Source organism: Lampetra planeri, chromosome 41 (genome assembly GCF_965212315.1).
Source record: "Lampetra planeri chromosome 41, kcLamPlan1.2.h2, whole genome shotgun sequence".
Classification (NCBI taxonomy): Eukaryota; Metazoa; Chordata; class Hyperoartia; order Petromyzontiformes; family Petromyzontidae; genus Lampetra; species Lampetra planeri.
This window is the reverse complement of record NC_136147.1, coordinates 2362359-2381528: the sequence shown is the minus strand read 5'-3', so window position 1 is coordinate 2381528 and position 19170 is coordinate 2362359. Positions and strand designations below refer to the sequence as shown.

Below are 19170 nucleotides of genomic sequence, written 5' to 3'. Positions count from 1 at the left end.
TTCGCACCGTATGTAGCCAACCGTGTTAATCGGAAGGTGCGGGGCGGGGTGGCAACAAACTAACACACACAAAAGCGGTGTTCACAAAACCAGGGCTTAGTCTCTCACTGAAGATGTTTCCACGTCTCACAGTCAGCTACCTCGACGCGGTAGCCACGCTCACAGAGCGAGAGTCATACTGGATGTGGTGTGCCAGGCGTGATAATATTTTCCAGTTTGCCGACCAAGACAGAGACCAGCTGAAATTAAGCCCAGCGCATTATTGGCATTCTCGTGTGACTGCACGGACGGGTGTAAGTATGTGCACACCTGTGTCAGATATCTGTGAGCACCTGTGTGCGTGCGTGCCTGCACACGTGTGCGTGCGCGCCCGTCGAACAGCAGTGGGGAGCGGTGGTGTAGCGGTTAGCGCGCTGCGCTACGAACCTGGCCACCCAGGTTCGATTCCCGCTCGCGGCCAATAACCCAGTGACGATTAGAATTATCTGAACCGGCCCTGGGCCTCCCGTAGGTGGACACGACTCTGCGTCTTTGTATATACACGGTGCCTATCCTTGCTATATACATATATTTATTCAAAAATATATCTTGGTTACATTTGTTTTCATCATACAAAAAAAAACCATGGTCACATTTTGTTTTCGTAGGCCCTTTTCTTTTCGTAGGCCTCAGGCAACAGTGCCCACTGTGGCCGATTGGATAACACGGCCGTGGTGGAGGTGCGCGCTGGGAATTAGAGTGAGAGACGGACAGAAAAACGCAGGGATCGGAGACCATACGCAGGTGGCTTTATTCAAGCTGTCAACGAAAGTCAGTGGGCTTGGGCAGGACGCGTCGCCGGAATTGACGATGGGCGATGGTCGAGCATGATAATAATAATGATGATGGAGCCATGGAAAGGAAGAAAATATCCGGGAGCACGTCGACTGGAGGAGATGGGGCGATGAAATCGGCTCGTGTGCAGGTGCTAGGTGGATTATTACATAACAGGATCGTGATTGATGGTGAGAGCTCGAGGATGCCTTCATCCAGCAGTGGATTGACCATGGCCGATGGAGATTAACCTTTGGAAATCCGTCTCAATATCCACCTCGCCTTACGCAGTCGCCTTGGTGAGATCCCGACGAGATAGCGGCCACTCCGACCTTGTTGATGTACAGTACGCACGTGTATATTAGGGAAACTATGGAAGGTGGAGCTGGGTAAAACAACAACAATAATGAGGAAGAGGAGGAGGCGAGCGAGCGAGAACGAGTTGGAGAGGCTTTGGAAGATACATTTTGATAACAGATGTCAAAACATCCTGGGAGCATCGTTTGCTGCCCTATGTGACTTTTCGTGCTCGTGCACCGTGCTCGTGTTCGCCCCCAGCACAAGCAGCAGCAGCAGCAACTTTTTTCACGTTAAAAACAAACGGCGTCAGCGATGGCTGGCGTGAAATCCGCATGCACCCCCCCCCCCCGCCATGCGATGTCCCAAACGATCAAAACACACCGAGGAGCCGGCAATGAGCCGGCCTCAGCCCGCGTAGAGGGCAACAGCGGGGCAACGCACGGCAGGTGCGGTGGCTCGGATTCCTCCTGACACGGGCGGACCATTAAAGAGTCTGCCCCGATCGCTAATGCGCTGCCGTGCGAGCTCCGTGCATGGTCGCCGAACCGACTGACCGACCGACCGATTGACCGACCGACTGACTGACCGACCGACTGACTGACTGACTGACCGACCGACCGACTGACCGACTGCCCGTTATCCGCCTACACAGGAAGGCGCCACCGCACTGATTGCAGGCAGACTCGAGACACGTTGACAAATGTTTTCTGTCACTCGCTTTTCAAAATGCCGCTCGAAAGGAGGAAGGGAAGTGAATGTTCAAGGCACTCCTGAAACTGTCTTCACAGTCGTAGTCTCGAATGAAGGATGCATGGGTCGTCATTCCTCCGCGTCTCCAATTAGCGCGGTCGGCTACGTTACGTTGCGAAGGAAACCCAACGCGTGTACAAGACTCGCCGTAGACACTGTTGAAGTCCACGTCTGCTCGTCGGAACGTGTGACAGAGGGAGACGGACGCGGCGAGGTCTGGATGTCAGGGAAGTGTATAATAACTCTGCAGAGATTCGGTGACACGGGCCCTGCCAGAGCTGGCCCCAGGGGGCTCCGCATCTCGTAGCATTGCCAGCAAATACACGTGTTCGCACACTCTGCTCAGATTTATCGCAGCCGTTTTTGCTTTACCGTTATATATTTTACGAACAAAAAATACTGTTATATCGCTAAAACCATCGGCACATGTTGAAAAAAAATAAAGAAAACAAATTTTTCGGGGATAAAATATGATTTTGAGAGTCGGGTTATTATTGTAATCACGACTATCACGACTATCGTGAAATACTCTTAGGTTTTTTCGGTAAAGTCACGTAGGTACATTTTTTTTTTAAATTCATAAAAGTCAAATAAATATAAATAAATAAATCAAGACGTTTCGGAGGCAACACAGGCTTCCGTCTTTAGGGGGAACCGTCACAGCACGATTGCTGTATCAAGTAAATGGTTGCTGCTTACGTAGTTTCAACACTCATCGACATCGGGCAATAAAAAAACATTTTGGTGGAGCCCAGCCTGGCGCGGCCCGCCGGCTCGCCAGCTCGCCTCGTCGCGGCGCGAGGTCACGGTGGAGGGGTCACACGCGGTAGGGCCCTGCCATTGTCGCGGTAATGCGCTCACCGGGCCGGAGGCGGCCGGACAAAGCCGCTACGTACTCTTAGGTTCTTTTGGTAAAGTCACGTAGGTAAAATAATAATAATAAAATAATAATAATAAAATAATAATAAATGAAAATAACTAAATTAAATCACGACGTTTCGGAAGCAACACAAGCCTCCGTCATCAGGTGTAACTGCTCCAGTAAAATTACTGTAGCGTGTGATTTTACTGGAGCAGTTACACCTGCTGACGGAGGCTTGTGTTGCTTTAGAAACATCGTGATTTAATTTAGTTATTTTCATTTATTATTTGTATTTTATTATTATTATTATTTTAACCTACGTGCCTTTACCGAAAGAACCTAAAAGTATGGATCCTTGCAGTCACGAAAGCTTCAAATCTAGAATTAAAGCCGCTACGGTGCCAGGGCGAGGTGAGGTTTTGGCCCCACCTGCTCTCCACAGCGAGCCGCTGCCACGTGCTTGTGGGAAGTTCGTCAAGGGCATCACGTGTGCCTCAAAGTGGGCTCCGATGAGTGGTAGCCACAGAGTGGCGAGCGCCAGTGTTAGAGCGCGGTTGGCGTGGGCCCGGCTGAAATCTGCAAGTGATAAGAAAAGCCACTGCGGTCTGTCTCACTGCTGCCCATCAGTCACATTTGCTCAAATGGCTACATCAGATAAGAGGAACACGGTGCAGTTGTGCAGCAACTATTGATGGCTTTTTTCATAATGCACAAGGATGAGTGCAGCCCCGTGCCTGGCCCCCCTCCGGTCCGTAGCCCCCCACCCCCCACACCCCCTGTGCAGCTACACCGCCTGCACACTCGATAGCGACGCCACTGGCGAGCGTCGAATTCATGGGCATGCCGAGCCCTGGAGGGAAAATATAACTTCTGAGATTCTAACCCGAGAGGGAGACGAACGCAAGGATGCGTGCGGGAAGCCACTCTTGTGTGTGTGTGGGGAGCGGTGGTGTAGCGGTTAGCGCATTGCGTGACGAACCTGGCGACCCAGGTTCGATTCCCGCTCACGGCCAACACGGTGACGATTATCAGAACCGGTCCTGGGCCTCCCCCTAGGTCGACTCAGCCTCAAATGTGTACCTGATGCGGTGTGTAAACATCGCCACTGGGGAGACAAAGGCGGCCGGCCGTGGTTGTTGGCCACCCACCTCCTCTTGGCCTTCATAGCTGCTCGCTAACAGCACTTGCCCCTAGAGTCTGTTACAGGCTACACGGGGGATCTTTGTCGTCTTTTTAGTTTACTCTTCGGTGCAGGGGGGAGCAGGTGCGTGTGGGTGCGGGACGGATACAGCCACGGCCTGTACCACGATGCCCTCGCCCATTGCATTCCCTCCGATTCGCGCTGCACCGTTACCTCTTAAAACTCAGGACGTTTTGGTGAGAATGGCTTGCGAATGTTCTCCCGTGTTTGCTTGTAGGCTTCGCCTTGTGCTCGACTTTTCTTGCCAGGTTACGATGGCCTGGTCCACACCCTCGCTCTCCTCCACCCACCTCCTTCGTCACGTTGAAGTGATCAAATACATTTATATTGTATATTTTGTAGGGTTAGAAAAAAAAATCGCTCTCTCGCTCGCTCCCTGAATTTCGGAACCGCCCATTCCCCCTCGGAAGTTTATAGCTTCGCCTCTGCCTTTGGACGGTGCCGTATAGCGTTATGAAGTGGAGAGTGCATTTGGGAGGGAGGTAAGGGGGGGGGGAAATCGTGAATGTGGACTCAGGGTTTGCGGAGGGAGGAAGGGGGTGGAGGGTGTTGCTTTACGCCACTCTGGGGTGGGGACCTCCAGCGCCAAAACGAAGGAAAAATGAGGCCCATCCTGCCAAGTTGAGGAGGGCAGGATTTCTGAGGATGCCTGCGATGCCACTAAGAATGTCAAGTTGTCGGGCCAGGCGGCCAAGCCACGTTTTGCCCGTGCGTTCGATGGCTCTCGGTGCGATCGAGTGGCCCAAATAAATGAATGTTCACATCTCTCTTCTTCTCACTTCGTGTATCTGGGGGCACGAAGATTTCATGGGAAAAAATTCAAATCGTCACAGCCAAAAACAAACCCCAGCGCTTGTGCGCCTCTCCGGCGAGAGAAAAGAAGTAAAAAAAATCCCATCTTGGGCGTTTTTTTTCTTTGGAGCTGACACGAATACAGTGGAGGGCTCTGGCGAGCGAGCGCACGCCGACGGTTAGCTCGGGAGTGCGTGGGGGGCTCGGGGAGGGAGTGCATTTTTGCCAAGTGGCATATTCTTTGGTTCTTTCGGTAAAGTCATTGTAAATGTTGTGGTTTCACGCTTCAACACACCGGTGGGCTAAAGCAGTGAACTATTTGTCTTTTGTCAACGTGACACTTTTTTTTACTGATTGGCCGTGTCGAGTGGTGGAGGGTTACGACACATTTATAAATAACGCGATCTAAACCCAAAAACGTTGATAATGAGAAAAAAAAGTAAATAAAATAAAACTACGTTTCGATCACAACACAAGCGATCAGGAACGTCGTAGTTTTTAATTTTTTTTTACTTTTTTTCTATCTACGTGACTTTACCGTATAGAACCAACAATATGAATCCCTGCAGTCACGAAAGTTTTAAGTCTAAATCATCTTCTCGGCAGTGTCAGCCCCTTGGGTCCAAGTCCCACCACCAGAGATTTGATGGCCGGCCGCGGCTAACATCTGCTGCGAGTGATGCCTGAATCGAATCTAGCCGCCTCACCCCTGCCCTTCACCAAACCGCAGTGACCAGCGTGGTGAAGTATGGTCAAACGATTACCCTCACGGCTGACACGGCATTTTGGGGAGGCTTTCGTCCGAGGAGTGGATGAATTGTAACTTTGTACGAGGAACCGAAAATTCTCGCGGCTGACGGTGAGGTTATCTGAATTGACACCTGCAATTTAGTTGTCCACATTTAGTTTAATTATTCACTGACGTACGTTAAGCTGTCGAACTTTAACCGGGAAAGGATCGCTATGAATCTTGACGTTTTAATGAGGGTACATTGTACCAGTTTTTTTGGTTAAAAACTACAGCACACTGTATGCATCTTTTGTATATTGTGCGGGAGACTGGAGTGCTAACCTCAAAAAGAACATACTTGTGTGAGGAGCTGATCATCGTGACGTTTGAGATAACTCCCGAGCTCGAGATAGATATTACAGGGCGAATAGATAATGCAAAGTACAAACTGTCCGCTTGTTTTTTTTTCACTCTGAGGGGGGGGTGGCTGCTTTTCTTTGGCAAATGCCTCAGGCCCCGTGCGTTTCGCCGGCCATGGCGTGCCTCGGTGTGTAAAAAAAAAGCCATTCGTCTCCGATTTTCCGTCTCGCCGCCTGAAATTTACGAGAACATCTGCGAGCGATTAGAGCCGGCAGATGTTTATTAGACGGCGAGAGGGCGCGGAGGGTTTGCTTTGTGTGATTAAGGGAAGCCCTGGCACCACCGACATCGACTGGGTCCAAACTTTAACTGCCTCCGTGGCACTCCGCGAGCTCCTTATATAGCCCGGCCTCGCCGTCAATCAACACGCCCCGCCGCCAGCGCCCGCCAATGGGAGACGAGCCAAGTCCGCGGCACTCGCTCGCCGATTGGAGGAACGCGCGCGGTGGGCGTGACCTATCCCGAACGCGTGGGGCGGGGCGGGTGGGGGGGGAGGAGCCAGCGTGCGCGAGACGTCACTTCGCATTAGATTCCCCAACGCTGACGGGCGCGCCGTTCCGTCACGGCGAACGCCATTGGTCGGCGCGCTCCTCGCTCGGGGCGCCTCGACCAATCGGGCGCTCGCTAACGGCGCGCTTCGCCTATGCGCACTAAGAAATTGCGATGCGCGTGGGAGGGAGGGGCCACGTTGGTGGTGGGCCCCCCAGTGGGGGGGGGGGGTGAGCGCGGGTGGGGGGCCCCCCACAGCCCCCCCCACAGTCCCCTCTCGCCCGCCCACACGAGCGGCCGCTTCTCAGCCCCCCCCCTGCCTCCCCCCACGCCGCCGCCGGCCTCGCCAGAGCTCGCCACAGCTCCCCTTCATTTAAAGCTACAAACTTCGTTAAAAGCGGCGGGAGGTTTTTGTTGCGACTCCCTTCTTTTAAACTCCCCCCCCCACGGGAGCGCATTTTCGGATAAGCACGTGTACTTTGGATACAGTGCCCGCGTGCGTGCGCGCGCGCGTGTGTGTGTGTGTACCACGGTATACTTGCTCGTGTGCGGAATACTTCACCCACGTGTGCGGCACCATCGTCCCGGGGTGCTGGTCGCAGCAGGGGAGGAGTGGCGTGCACGGAGTTTGTTAGAGTTAGCTCTTCTCCGGCGTAGTTGGGGGGGGGGGGGACTTCAAATTGTTGGACACTCCGGGGTGGACTGGGTGAGCGGGGCGGCATTTGCAAGTTAGCTGTTTCCGTGCTGCGTCTAGTTTCTAAGTTTTAAAAGAGCCCGCGACACACATGGATTTACGGGATCTGCTGCTGCTCCTGCAGCTGCTGATGCCGCCGGTCTGCGTGCAGTCGGCGCACGGCGACGCAGCGGCCGGGAGGGCTGCCCGCGACTTTCCCCACCGGCCAGGTGAGTGGGGATCATCATTGTGGTGGTGGTGGTGATGATGATGATGTTGATGATTTAGGTCTGTATCGCTGCTGACTGCTGCTGCAACAGCTGATGATGCTACCGAGTCGAGAGCTAATTCTGCTGATCGTATCACAGCTGTCGCTGCTGCTGCCGCCGCTGATACAACTTTGTTTGCTGCAGCAGTTGCTCTTACAGCTTATGCAGCTGTAATCACAGCCGCTGATTATTATAAACTACTCGCGGTGCTGGTTACACCGAGTCCAGCTGCTGCTGCTACAGCTGCTGGCAGCACGTGGGGTGGTGGCTTTTGCCGGTCACGGAGTGCGCTGAGCTTCTTGTGCGACGTGGGTAGCCAACCTTGGCTCTAGGAGGTACGGGGCTATTCGCTCTGTGATTTAGCTGCCTTACCCAGCTGGCTACCTGTGTTTGCCTGCATATCCCTCTACCTACCTACTTACCTTCCCACCTGCCTGTTGACCCATGTACCTGTTTGCCGAGCGAGCTCTCTGTACACAGGTGTTGCAGGCAAACCCACTCACCTGTTATTCTTGCATTCTCTACGTATCTGTCCACCTTCCGACACATCTGTTTAGCTTTCAATCTAGTATCTAACGTCGTGCCTACCTGCCTGCCTGCCTGTCTAGTAGTCTACCCACTTACAGAGCAATCCAACTCTTTACTTACCTATGGAGTTGTTTTCTGCCCACCTGTATGCTGACCGACCTACCTGCCCACATAGTGATACCCATATGCGCCTAGACATACTTGTACATATGAATAGTGAATGCAGTGTATGTTGGACTATACTTTGTAGCGCCACGACTTAAGTTGGTCGTGTTTTTCACCATCGCGTAAGCTGCCACGGCTCACTGATGAGTACTGAGATGACGAATCCCACTGTCACGATCATAATCGTCATCATCGTGTGGAGATATTAAATGAAGAACGTCACATGAGAAATGAATTAACATACTTTCCCCTCTTCTTGGTTCTTTCGGTAAAGTCACGTAGAATGGAAATAATAAATTATTAGATTAATATATTATTATATGATATTATTATATTATTTAATAAAGTTTTATTTTTATTATTTTATTATTTCCATTCTACGTGACTTTACCGAAAGAACCAAGAAGATTAATCCCTGCAGTCACGAAAGCTTTAAATCTAAATTTTATTATGTTTTATTTTTATTATTTTATTATTTCCATTCTACGTGACTTTACCGAAAGAACCAAGAAGATGAATCCCTGCAGTCACGAAAGCTTTAAATCTAAATTTTATTATGTTTTATTTTTATCATTTTATTATTTCCATTCTACGTGACTTTACCGAAAGAACCAAGAAGATGAATCCCTGCAGTCACGAAAGCTTTAAATCGAAATTTTATTGTTTTATTTTTATTATTTTATTATTTCCATTTTACGTGACTTTACCGAAAGAACCAAGAAGATGAATCCCTGCAGTCACGAAAGCTTTAAATCGATACTTTCCCTTGTCATGGGAATGTGGAATTGCCACCGCTGGCTCTGGGAAAACGTCCCTTCGGTCTTGTCCAGCGCATAGTGGCACCTGATCCAGTCCGGTGTGGACGCAGCTTTTAATGATGTTCTGGAAGGGGCGATAGACATCTGATCTTTGTAAAATAAATCCCCAAGGCTGATCGATTTCACTCAAAGTGGCAGGCTCAGCCTAAACCTGCACGCCGCTCTAAGACTCGTGCTAAACCCAGGCAATAGATCATCGTCATCATTAGTAGTGAACCGAGTAATTCACCTGCCCTGGGCGTGTGACGCTAAAGCTGATAGAAAGTGTGAGGGGCATGTCTTGGCTGTCTCCCTTGGCAACTTCAGGTGTTGTCTCAGTGTTACCTTGTCCTACGGGTTATGGAGACGACGACGCCGCTGATGATGATGGATCTGTGTTCTCTATAGCGCCGTGGGCGCAAGCGCTGTTAGCGACCGCATGTTAACGCTGCGTTTAACGCTGAGTCGACCTAGGGGCTGATCAGGGGTTGATTCGGATACCACTGAGTCGCTTGCACAGTTCAGATACCATTCCACACATTCCCGGTGCAGAGTTCTCCAAATATCCACACACGGGGAATCCAAGACAAATACCCCCCCCCACGCCCCCTGCTGCCTCAACAAGTGCTGTTAGCGAGGCCGGCACGGGCACACGAGGGGGTGGGTGGCCAACACCACGCCCGGCCGCCTTTGTCTCCCCAGTGGTGATGTTTAGTATACTACACAAGGTCGATAATTGTCACCGGTGTTGGCCGTGAGCGGGAATCGAACTCGGGTGGCCGGGTTCGTAGTGCAGCGCGCTAACCGCTACACCGCCGCTCCACATGGGAATTCACACACACTCACTCACTCGTGTACTCGTACACACATGACCTGACACATGCTGACATACAAAGACCCCTCCGTTTAGCCTTCAGCAGACTGTTGTGGCAACGTTCTGTTCGCGAGCACACTGACACACAAAAACACCCATACGCACACACGGATATTGATGCACAGATACTGATATACATAGATACCGACACACACAATAACAACAGCAGCAAACACTGACAGACGCACAAACACCGATACACAGACACTGACACACACACACAAACAAGATCTCCCGTATCGATAATTGGGGTATAGGTATTGTTAGTTAGCAAGCACCTGTCAATATACATTCCAATACCAATACCCTCGCCATTCACCACGAAGTGACGGTAACGTCACCACGGCGCCCGTGCCAGGCTAGGTGCACTTTGAGGCCACGTGGAGGTCACGGGACAACACCCTGCAGGTGCCACGGGTTGGCTGACTGAGATGACCGGTAGATGCACCACCAGCTGTACCCCCTGCTGTGCCAATAAACATTCCCAACACACACACACATTGTCCCTCTGTGCAGTGCTGAGCACCGCCGATCGACGTTTCGATTCCATCTCCCCGCGTGGCAGTTGAAACATTAGAGGCAAGTCTCTTTTTTTTCATATCCTCCCTCCTGACCAGTGCACAGCAGATGGAGTACCCCACTGGGCGGGCGGGCGTACGTTGGTGGTCAAGTGTGGGTCCGCCCGCCTCTTCCAACAACGGCGTCCGGTCAAAGCGTGAGGGAAGAGCGGGGATCGACTTATCCCTGCCATAGGGACCCACCTATACCTGCCTATGGCTCCCTCCGGCGGTGGCTCGTCCGCCAGGCAGCGGCGTGGTCGAGCAGTTGCGGGGCCTGCGCCTTTGCCGATGTAAAGGCGGCGGTGGGGCAATCCGTAGCCCGAGCAGCAGCAGCAGCAGCGCCGTGAGCGGCGGTAGGGAAGGGACCATCCATCATTGGTCCGCGGCTATTTGTGTAAAAATGGGCAGAACACGTAGAAATTGCCGGCTAATTGTGCCTAATGAGACATAATGTGCTTGTTTTCTTGCTCGCCACGAGGGAAGAGCCATTGTTTGGTGACCTCATCCCGGCGTTTGCGAGTTGGGGTTGGGGGGGTGGTGCCTTGCGTCTGTCAGGCCGTGCACGTGCACGCAACAACAACAACAGCAGCAGCAGCAGCCGCAACTGCTGCTGCTGCTCAGGTGATTAGGCGGAGAAAGTGGCCGCCACTTCCTCCACCAGGGTTGGGAGGGCAAATCGGCAGACGATTGGCTCGGCCGCTTCCTTACAGGTGTCGGTTGCTGCGGAGGCCCACACCTTGCAGGGGCGGGGGGAGGGGTCGGGGGGGGGTGAGGAGGGGGGGGGGCATCTCGACCAGATCCAGAATGTGAGCCGCGTCTGGGGGGCGAGTGGAGCGGGCATCGCTCGCTCGGTCCGGCTGCGCCCGCTGGAAAAGCCGGTGGCCCAAGCACCGTTGCTGACCGGGGGGGGGGGGGGGGGGGATGGGGGGACTCTGACCCCCGACTCTCGTTCGTCATCGATCTGACTCACTTGGGTTGCCGGACGTGAACTGCCTGAGCGTGCGTGTAAGCGCGATTGTGGGGAGCGGCGTCGGCGCTGCGGTTCTTCGCGCACTGCGCTCGCGACCCCGGTGACCCCGGTTCAATTTCCCGGCCTTGGCCAAAGTGGGTGGCGAGCATGCACGGTGCCCATGCCGAACTTCTTTGGCGCCGTACGCAGCCAGCCGTGCGGATCGGAGGTGCGGGGGAAGGACCGCAAGTGATGTCTGGACTTCTTGCTTGGCTTGACTCGGCCTGGAACGAGCACCTGGTGTACACAGCGTCCCCGGGGAGATAAATGCTGTGGGGGCGTGGGGCGGCCCACAATCACCCCTTCCGCATTTAAATACGAGGTGCCACTCGAGGCACTTATCCCGGCATTCGATATGGCCTCATGGGGAGGGTCTTTGTTTTGTGTGCGCGCGCTGGAAGATGTTGGTGCGCTGTCGGAACACAATGTCCTTAGAACACTTGAAGCGCAATTATTATCGTCTATGTGCCTGTGGTCTCGCCGCTGCACAGTCGTAAGCATTGCCGTTTGTATCAGCGTGGCAAGTTTGTTTAGTTTCACCCAGGCTACTGTGTCTCTGTTCTCGTCCTTTGGTAGCTCACTCAGCAACCACGTGTCGAGACCTCGTGTTGTAATGACCGCTCGCCGTGCCACTTTGTGGGACGTCACCAGCGGTTTTCCTGTGGAGTAGACTGGTCCCTGCCATACGAACGTGCAACTTTATATTCATTTTCAACACTGGCTTAGAGACAATGAACCTGCGCTGCTGAAATTCTGGGTTTGAATGCGGATTTCAGCCGTTCCACTGATTAATCTGGGTTCTCAAGCGCCGTGAGTTGATGGTTTCAGCCCCCGTCACCAAAATACGTAATATTCAATGTGTTTTATTCACTTTAGATATTCCCAGCTTTGGGGAAGAGAACACGTTTTTGGATTGATTGCCATGTGACGATCACCTCGATAGTCGGGCATGTGAGAAAGGTGGCTCCACCACCCGCTATCGTGGGTAAGAGGCAGTTGACGGAACATCAGAAGTCGTCCTGTGATCTCCCTTTCAGTGGCTGCTCTCTGTGACATGGGGTGTGTGCTACACCGCTTATCGCCAGAGTCATGAAATGTTACTTTTCTCTACCCGGCACACCACCACATGCAGGATACCCCTCGCTATCCATGTGCCACCAAATATTTGCGGCGACCAGGGCAACAGTGTGCGAAATGAAGCCCTGCCCAGTTGTACTGACTGCAGCCCCTGCACACGCGTACTTGTGTGTCTGTACGAGCGTGTCTCTTCGGGGAGCGCTTAGCTCGCTGCGCTACAAATCTGGCGACCCAGATTCGATTCCCGTTCACGATTAGCACCAGCGATGATTATCTGAACCGGTCTTGGGCTTTCCCCGAGGTCAATTCAGTCTCAAATGAGTACCTGGTGCGATGTATAAACATCGCCACTCGGGCGACAAAGGTGGCCGGGCGTGGTGCTGGCCACCCACCCCCTCGTGTGCCGTGCCGGCCTTCACAGGTGCTGGCTCGCTAACAGCACTTGCCCCAACAGTTTGTGAAGGCTACACGGGGGATCTTTGACCTTTGTCCCTCCGGCCTCTGCGCGTCTGCAGTGGTCTCGCTGGGCCGCGAGCCGCGGGAGATGGCCCTCGTGACGCCCGTTCGCACCGACCCCAGCGGCCTCTTCTCCTCCCACCGGCTCTCGGCGGGCGCCGGCACGGGCGCCGGCACACGCGTCCGCAGGAACGCTGACGCGGACAGCGAAGACAGAGTCTACTTCAACGTCACCATCTTCGGGCGCGAACTGCACCTCCGGCTGAAGCGCAACGGCCGGCTGGTGGCGCCCGGTGCCTCCGTGGAGTGGCATGAGGACGGGGAGGAGAGCACCGGCGGGACCTTGCGCCGGGAGGCACTGCCGCACGGGTGTTTGTACACGGGCGAGGTGGACGGGATGCCCGGCGCCAGCGCCGCTATCAGCAACTGCGATGGCCTGGTGAGACGCCTGCCTGTGCATGCACACACACTCGCACACACTCACGCGCACACACACACGCACACTCACACACACACTCACGCACGCACACTCACGCACACACACTCACGCACGCACGCACACTCACGCACACTCACGCACACTCACGCACACTCACGCACACTCACTCACACACACTCACGCGCGCACACTCACGCTCGCACACTTACGCACACACTCATGCACACACTCGCACACACACGCGCACACACGCGCACACACACACGCACACATACTCGCACACACACTCGCACAAGGCACGCAGAGCCATGGTTCTCGGCCCTAACCGGCTGTTGGCGGAGTGGTGTCGGTGCTCCAGGCCCGTCGGCTACCAACGCCAGCAACCAGGGCAGCTCACTCGGCTTGCACCGCTACCGCCACCACCACGCACTTGGGCTGCTTAAGAAGGGATGGCCTGATCGTCCCCTAAGTCGGCTCAGCCTTAAACGAGTGCCTGGTGTGTGCATAAAGCATCGGCGTAGTGCTGCTCACCTCACGCCCATCGTGTGCCTAAGCCGGCCTTAATAGGTGCTCGCTAATAGCACTGGCCCCTACGGCCCATAGTGCTACAGAGAATACAAATACATCATCATCATCTCCGTAACCCTCCCCCATGCGAGCTTCTCGCCTTTCCGCACCCCCGGGTGATCGCCTCTGCACTGCGTTCGTTGCAGGGCGTCTTGCCCAGAGCGTCAGTCCGCTCTGTTGCATTTCCCTGACGGATGGGGCCGCACTCTGCGGATGAGACCCAGAGAAGTCGAAACCGCTCAAGAGCTTAAACAGAGACAATGATCCGCGAGGCTGATGGGTCGGGGGATTGACTGGCATTTTTTTTTCTCCCATGAAACGGGTGCCATTATTGCGATTCTTGATTGAGTTTTGGCACAGGTCACCTTATGGTCGAGCCAAATCTGTGTCATAAGTCCTTCCACCACCCGACATAGCCAAACGAATTAAAGCGTCGCGCGTACACGCGCACAACACATAAAACGATTGTCTCAGCTTCTAAGCGGTGAGTTCAAGAACAATCTCACCGCCATATGTACCAATGTTAGATCCGCGACGTTTCACTTGAAGCTGGGCCATGCATCTTGAGAGGACGAGATCCAGGAAGTCAGAATAACCACGTCACCTGACTCGGCATCTGAAACACATTCAGGTTTGTAAACGAGTGGGTTTTCCCTGAGGAATCACGTGATCCCAAATATATTTCCATCTCCTTGAGCCAACTCCATCGCGCACCTCCTGCCGCCTGTCCCTCCACACCGACCCCCATCGCGAACCACTCCTCCTGTCGTCACGCTCCGAGACGAGTTCAGTTTTAATTAACTCCCCCCCCCCCTAGACCCCCCCTCCGCCCCCCTTCCCCAACTACTTTGTGGCGGACTGCTTCCTGTCTGTCCCCGTGTGCTCAGGTCGACAGGAATTACCAGATTTTTACCCTCGGGGAAATTAGCAACCGCAGCAGCAACAACAAAAAACCGCCCGTGTACTGTATTCGCACGAGAGCGAGCGGTAATGGTAACGGACGTCTTGCAGGAAATTTGTGGCTCTCTTAACCTTCTTTTCTCCACCCTGAAACGAAATATCGCTCAGGAATTAAATAAATTCTCTGCGCGTAATCACGGCCAGTGCCGGATTATCCTAGTGGCAAAAGTAGCTACGTATGTAGCTACGGGCCCTGCACTTTCAAGGGCCCCTCGCTAAATGCTTTCAAGCTATCAATTCCGGTTCAGTGATTCTGCACTTGCTCTATTACCATAGTACTATACCGCCTTCAACTTTTATGAACGACTGGCTGTTTAAGGTTAGCGATTTGTCATATTATCTGGCTGTATAGGAAATGAAAAAATACAATTACTTTACTGTGCAAGTAAAACATTTGTGTTTTAGTATTTACGTGTTTTTTAATTATGGCCCCTTTATAACATACTAGCTTTGCCCGAGACTTGGATTCTTGTCTTGGATTAATAGACGGCCTAAGCGGAGGGTGGGGGGGATGCGTGACGTCAGCAGGCACACTGCGTGACGCTGCCGCATACGGGTGACATCACAGATGTGTCTATTTTATGACTTTTTGCATTTTGTACAGTGTGGAATCTACACACATGCCAAATTTCAAATTTGTTCCATGTTGGGAAGTATGCTAAACATTTCGAACAAGACACATTCACAAATTTCCCTTTTACATATATATGGATGCTACAGGCCCCGCACTAGCTTAATCCGGCACTGATCACGGCGCGCTTCAGTTGTTACCGGGGCGAGAGTCTGGGAGCTCGGTAATTGGTAACGAGATTTTTTTCCTTCCCCCGTCCTCAAAGCTCGTTCCGGTGGCCCCGTTGCCTCTGCAGTCGTACAGTAGAGAGCAGGGGAAGCAGCGCAGTGGTGACAACGCGCGCCTCACGGCAAGAGGGGCCTAGGTTCAATTCCCGACCTGAGCGTCATTTGTGTGGAGTTTGTATGATCTCACCCTGGCCTGCAGAGTGTGCGTTAACGCGAGTCCGGTTTGTGTGGAGTTGGCACAGTAGCGGGGTACAGCTGGTGCATCTACTCGTCATCTTAGTCGGCCAACCCATGGCAACTGAGGCTGTCCCGAGACCTCCGGTCAGCAGCGAGCCTTCGACACTTCACATGGCCTCAAAGTGCACCTGGCCTGGCACAGGCACCGTGGTAACGTCACCGTCACTTAGTGGCGAATGGCAGGTTTTGGTGTGCAGTTGGTATGTTCTCCCCCTGTTTTGCATGGGTTTCCTGTGGATCCTCCAGTTTCCTCTCTACAAAAAAACAACCATACACTCTGACTGGTATTGGCTCAAACCATTTCCCCAATGCTGCAAAATAACCTGCAAATTACTCGATTGGGAATCACACGTGTGGCAGCAACAGTGCTGCAGTCTTGACACTCTGCGAGGCTTTCCTGGGTAAACAGACGTAGTCGAGGTCGTGGTAATAATAAAAATAATTAAAATAATTAAAATCGTGACACCGCGGATTGGCTGGCGGAGCGTGAACGGCTGAGCTTGAGGATCAGCGCGGCCGTGCTTGCCTGCGCGGTGCCAGCGTGTCCCCGCGGTGAACATGATAAGCCTCTTCAGCCTTGTTTAGATTGGGCCCTTGCCAGGCTTCACGTTTCTGTTGATGTTTGATTTGTACGAAAGCGACGTTTCACTTGACAACAACAACAAAAAATAAATCCCTGCACACGCTCTCGATTGTAAAGCGCACGCGCGTGATGTGAATGTTTGCATACAACCTCGTTCGAGATTCGGAGTGCAACGACGCGTCCGTCGATTCCTCCGTTCGTGTTGATTCTCGGGCTCGCGGTACGCGCGTGGTCAGGGACGATCGTGCTCGATTAGTACAAGTTGTACGTAACGGGGATCGGGCGACCCACGCCGCCGCTAGAGGCCGTTACGGTCGCCGCAGCGGCTAAAATAAAAGAAAGGAAACGATTTCTTAAATCTAATCGCGATGCAAAATTACGACAATTCAATGTCTTGCCCTCGAAGGAGCTGAGTCGTCCCACCCCGAGTACACGAACAGTAATTGTACTACAGAGACGGGCTCGTTAAATGAACGCAGCTGTGTCCGTTGATGAGACCCAGAGGGGGCCCGATGGACTAAAAGTATTGTTATGAATACGTGGAGAAAATAAAGAGGGGATATTTATTTGGTTATTTATGGGGTTTTATTTCCCGTGACGTTCCCCAACAGTGGATAATGAATTTCCATTCGGCACTAGTTCGCCACTGTCAACTTCTGTGACGACGTGCTGAGTTTGCGGGTTTCTCCCTGGTGTTTTGAGATGCTGGCACATTTAGGGTCCGTCGTAATGGTGGTGCCCAGCGCTTTGTCCACTGCTGGATGAAGGCCTCCCCGTGCCATTTCAGTCACGTGGCTGTTGTTTGACCATACTTTACCACACTGGTTGCTGCGATTTGGTGAAGGTGGGGCGGCTCGGCACAGGTTCAGATATCACTCGCCACCGAATTTAGCCGTGGCCAGCAATTGAACTTGGGGCTCCGAGTTCAGAGCGTAGCGCGCTAACCACTGTACCACCGCTCCCCAACTTGCCCGGTATAGAAATCCAAATTGCGTTGCATTGCATCGCCGTGACAGATGCCTCCAGAGCAACCGCCGTGCTGTAAATAAAATAAAAATACGCAGATTTGTAACGCAGAGCACAGCTTTCTTTCGATCAGAGGCGCCGGAAACCGCAGGCGATCGCTTGGGAATGCAGCCGAAACCCGCGCCGGCAATCGCCCAAGCTCTGCGGTTCTACATTGCGATGTTCGGCCAACTCCATCGATGGGCAAATTTCACACGAGCCGCGTTGTCGCGACAGGCGTGACGGCACGAACGGGTCCGTGGTGCCCGGCGTGGTCAGGAGGGGTGATCGCGAAGGGGCATTCGTCCGTGGGGTGTGCCCCCCCGTGCCCCCCGTGCCACCGTGCGTATTCGTGGCGCCGCTATTTAGAGAGCGCCCATTAATCTTAGCGGGCGCTCGTTGCGGAGGCGGCGGCGGTGGTGGCTTAGCGCGGCGGAGGGATTTGAATAGTCAGCACCAGACGGTGCCACTGTATTAATGTTGAGCCCTGGCAGACCACTTTCTATTTGCCGTAATTAATCCCAGGCTCTCGTGCGGCTTGCCTCGTTGGTTTCTTAACGAGCGAGGTTGTCGCGGGAGCGGGAGGGGGGGGGGTGATGTTTAGCGGGACTCACGGTGGCTAGGAGATCTGCATTCACATCGGTGAAGTATAAACAACAACAGCAGCAGCAGCAGATTTGTCGCCGATCTTGGCGTGCTACGTGAAGTGGGAGCGGTGGTGCTGCTGCGATGAAATTGCATCCACTCCATGCTCGGTGGTTCACATCCAGCGAAGCCGCGTTCGCCAGTTGTTTGCCAATCGGTCGTTTCCGTCCGATGTTCTTTTTGCCGAGAGCGCCCTCCGATGCCTCCGTCTCCAATAAAGGGACGAATCGGCCCGGGCGACAGCAGCCCGGTGTGACAACGTCGCGAGATTCGTGCCACATCGCCGTGCGTGTGGTTGGGCGTGCGGAGCGTTGGCGCAGTGGGTTAGCACGTTGTGCTACGAGCCCGGCGACCCGAGTTCGATTGCCGCTCACGGCCAACACCATTGACGGTTATCCGAACCGGTCGTGGGCCTCCCCTAGATAGACTCGACCTGAAACGAGTACCTGGTGCGATGTGTAAAAAACATGGCCACTGGAGAGATAAAGGCGGTCACCTACCGTCTCGTGCATCATGCCAGCCTTCATAGGTGCTCGTTAACAGCACTTTCCCTAACAGTGCGTTAAAGGCTATGTGGGGGATCTTTGTCTTGTGTGTGTGTGTGTGCCTGCACCGCCGGGCCTTGCGGCCCGTCCCACCCTATCGCGACAGAGTGAGAGGATTTAGAAGCGCGGGTTTTTTCGGGATGGAAATCGAGACACCGCATTTCTCGCGCGGCACTTTGGCAATCGCCTCTCCGCGTCGCGTTTGTCCGGGTAATGAAGCCGCCCCGTCCCTCCCCTCCCCGCACTCGCAAACGCCGCGTGGCCGTGCAGAGTGGACGGGCGGCTGGATGGGATGGCGAGGTGGTTGGGGGGTGGGCGGGTTCATGTTCGCCCATCTGGGTGTCTGCGGTTATTTGTCTCCTGTCCCTCCGATCCATTGGCTTGTCTGTGTGTGTCTGTGTCTGTGTGTGGGAGTGGTGGTGTAGCGGTTAGCGCGCTGCGCTATGCATATCTGTGTGTGTCTGTGTGTGGGAGTGGTGGTGTAGCGGTTAGCGCGCTGCGCTATGTATGTCTGTGTGTGTCTGTGTGTCTGTGTGTGGGAGTGGTGGCGTAGCGGTTAGTGCGCTGCGCTATGAACCCGGCGACCCGGGTTCGATTCCCGCTCACGGCCAACACCGGTGACGATT

At 53.7% G+C, this 19170-nt stretch overlaps 1 protein-coding gene across 2 annotated transcripts in view; it reads left to right on the top strand.

Moving 5' to 3' along the window:
• The first annotated feature begins 6678 nt into the window (after positions 1–6678).
• Positions 6679–19170, top strand: part of LOC144732064 (A disintegrin and metalloproteinase with thrombospondin motifs 3-like) — a 77351-nt gene continuing 64859 nt past the window's right edge. For both annotated transcript variants that reach the window (XM_078613297.1, XM_078613296.1), the window contains exons 1-2: positions 6679–7260; positions 12825–13204. In XM_078613297.1, the coding sequence (XP_078469423.1) occupies positions 7143–7260; positions 12825–13204 (498 nt within the window). In that variant the 5' untranslated portion in view covers positions 6679–7142. The remainder of the gene's footprint in view (positions 7261–12824; positions 13205–19170) is intronic.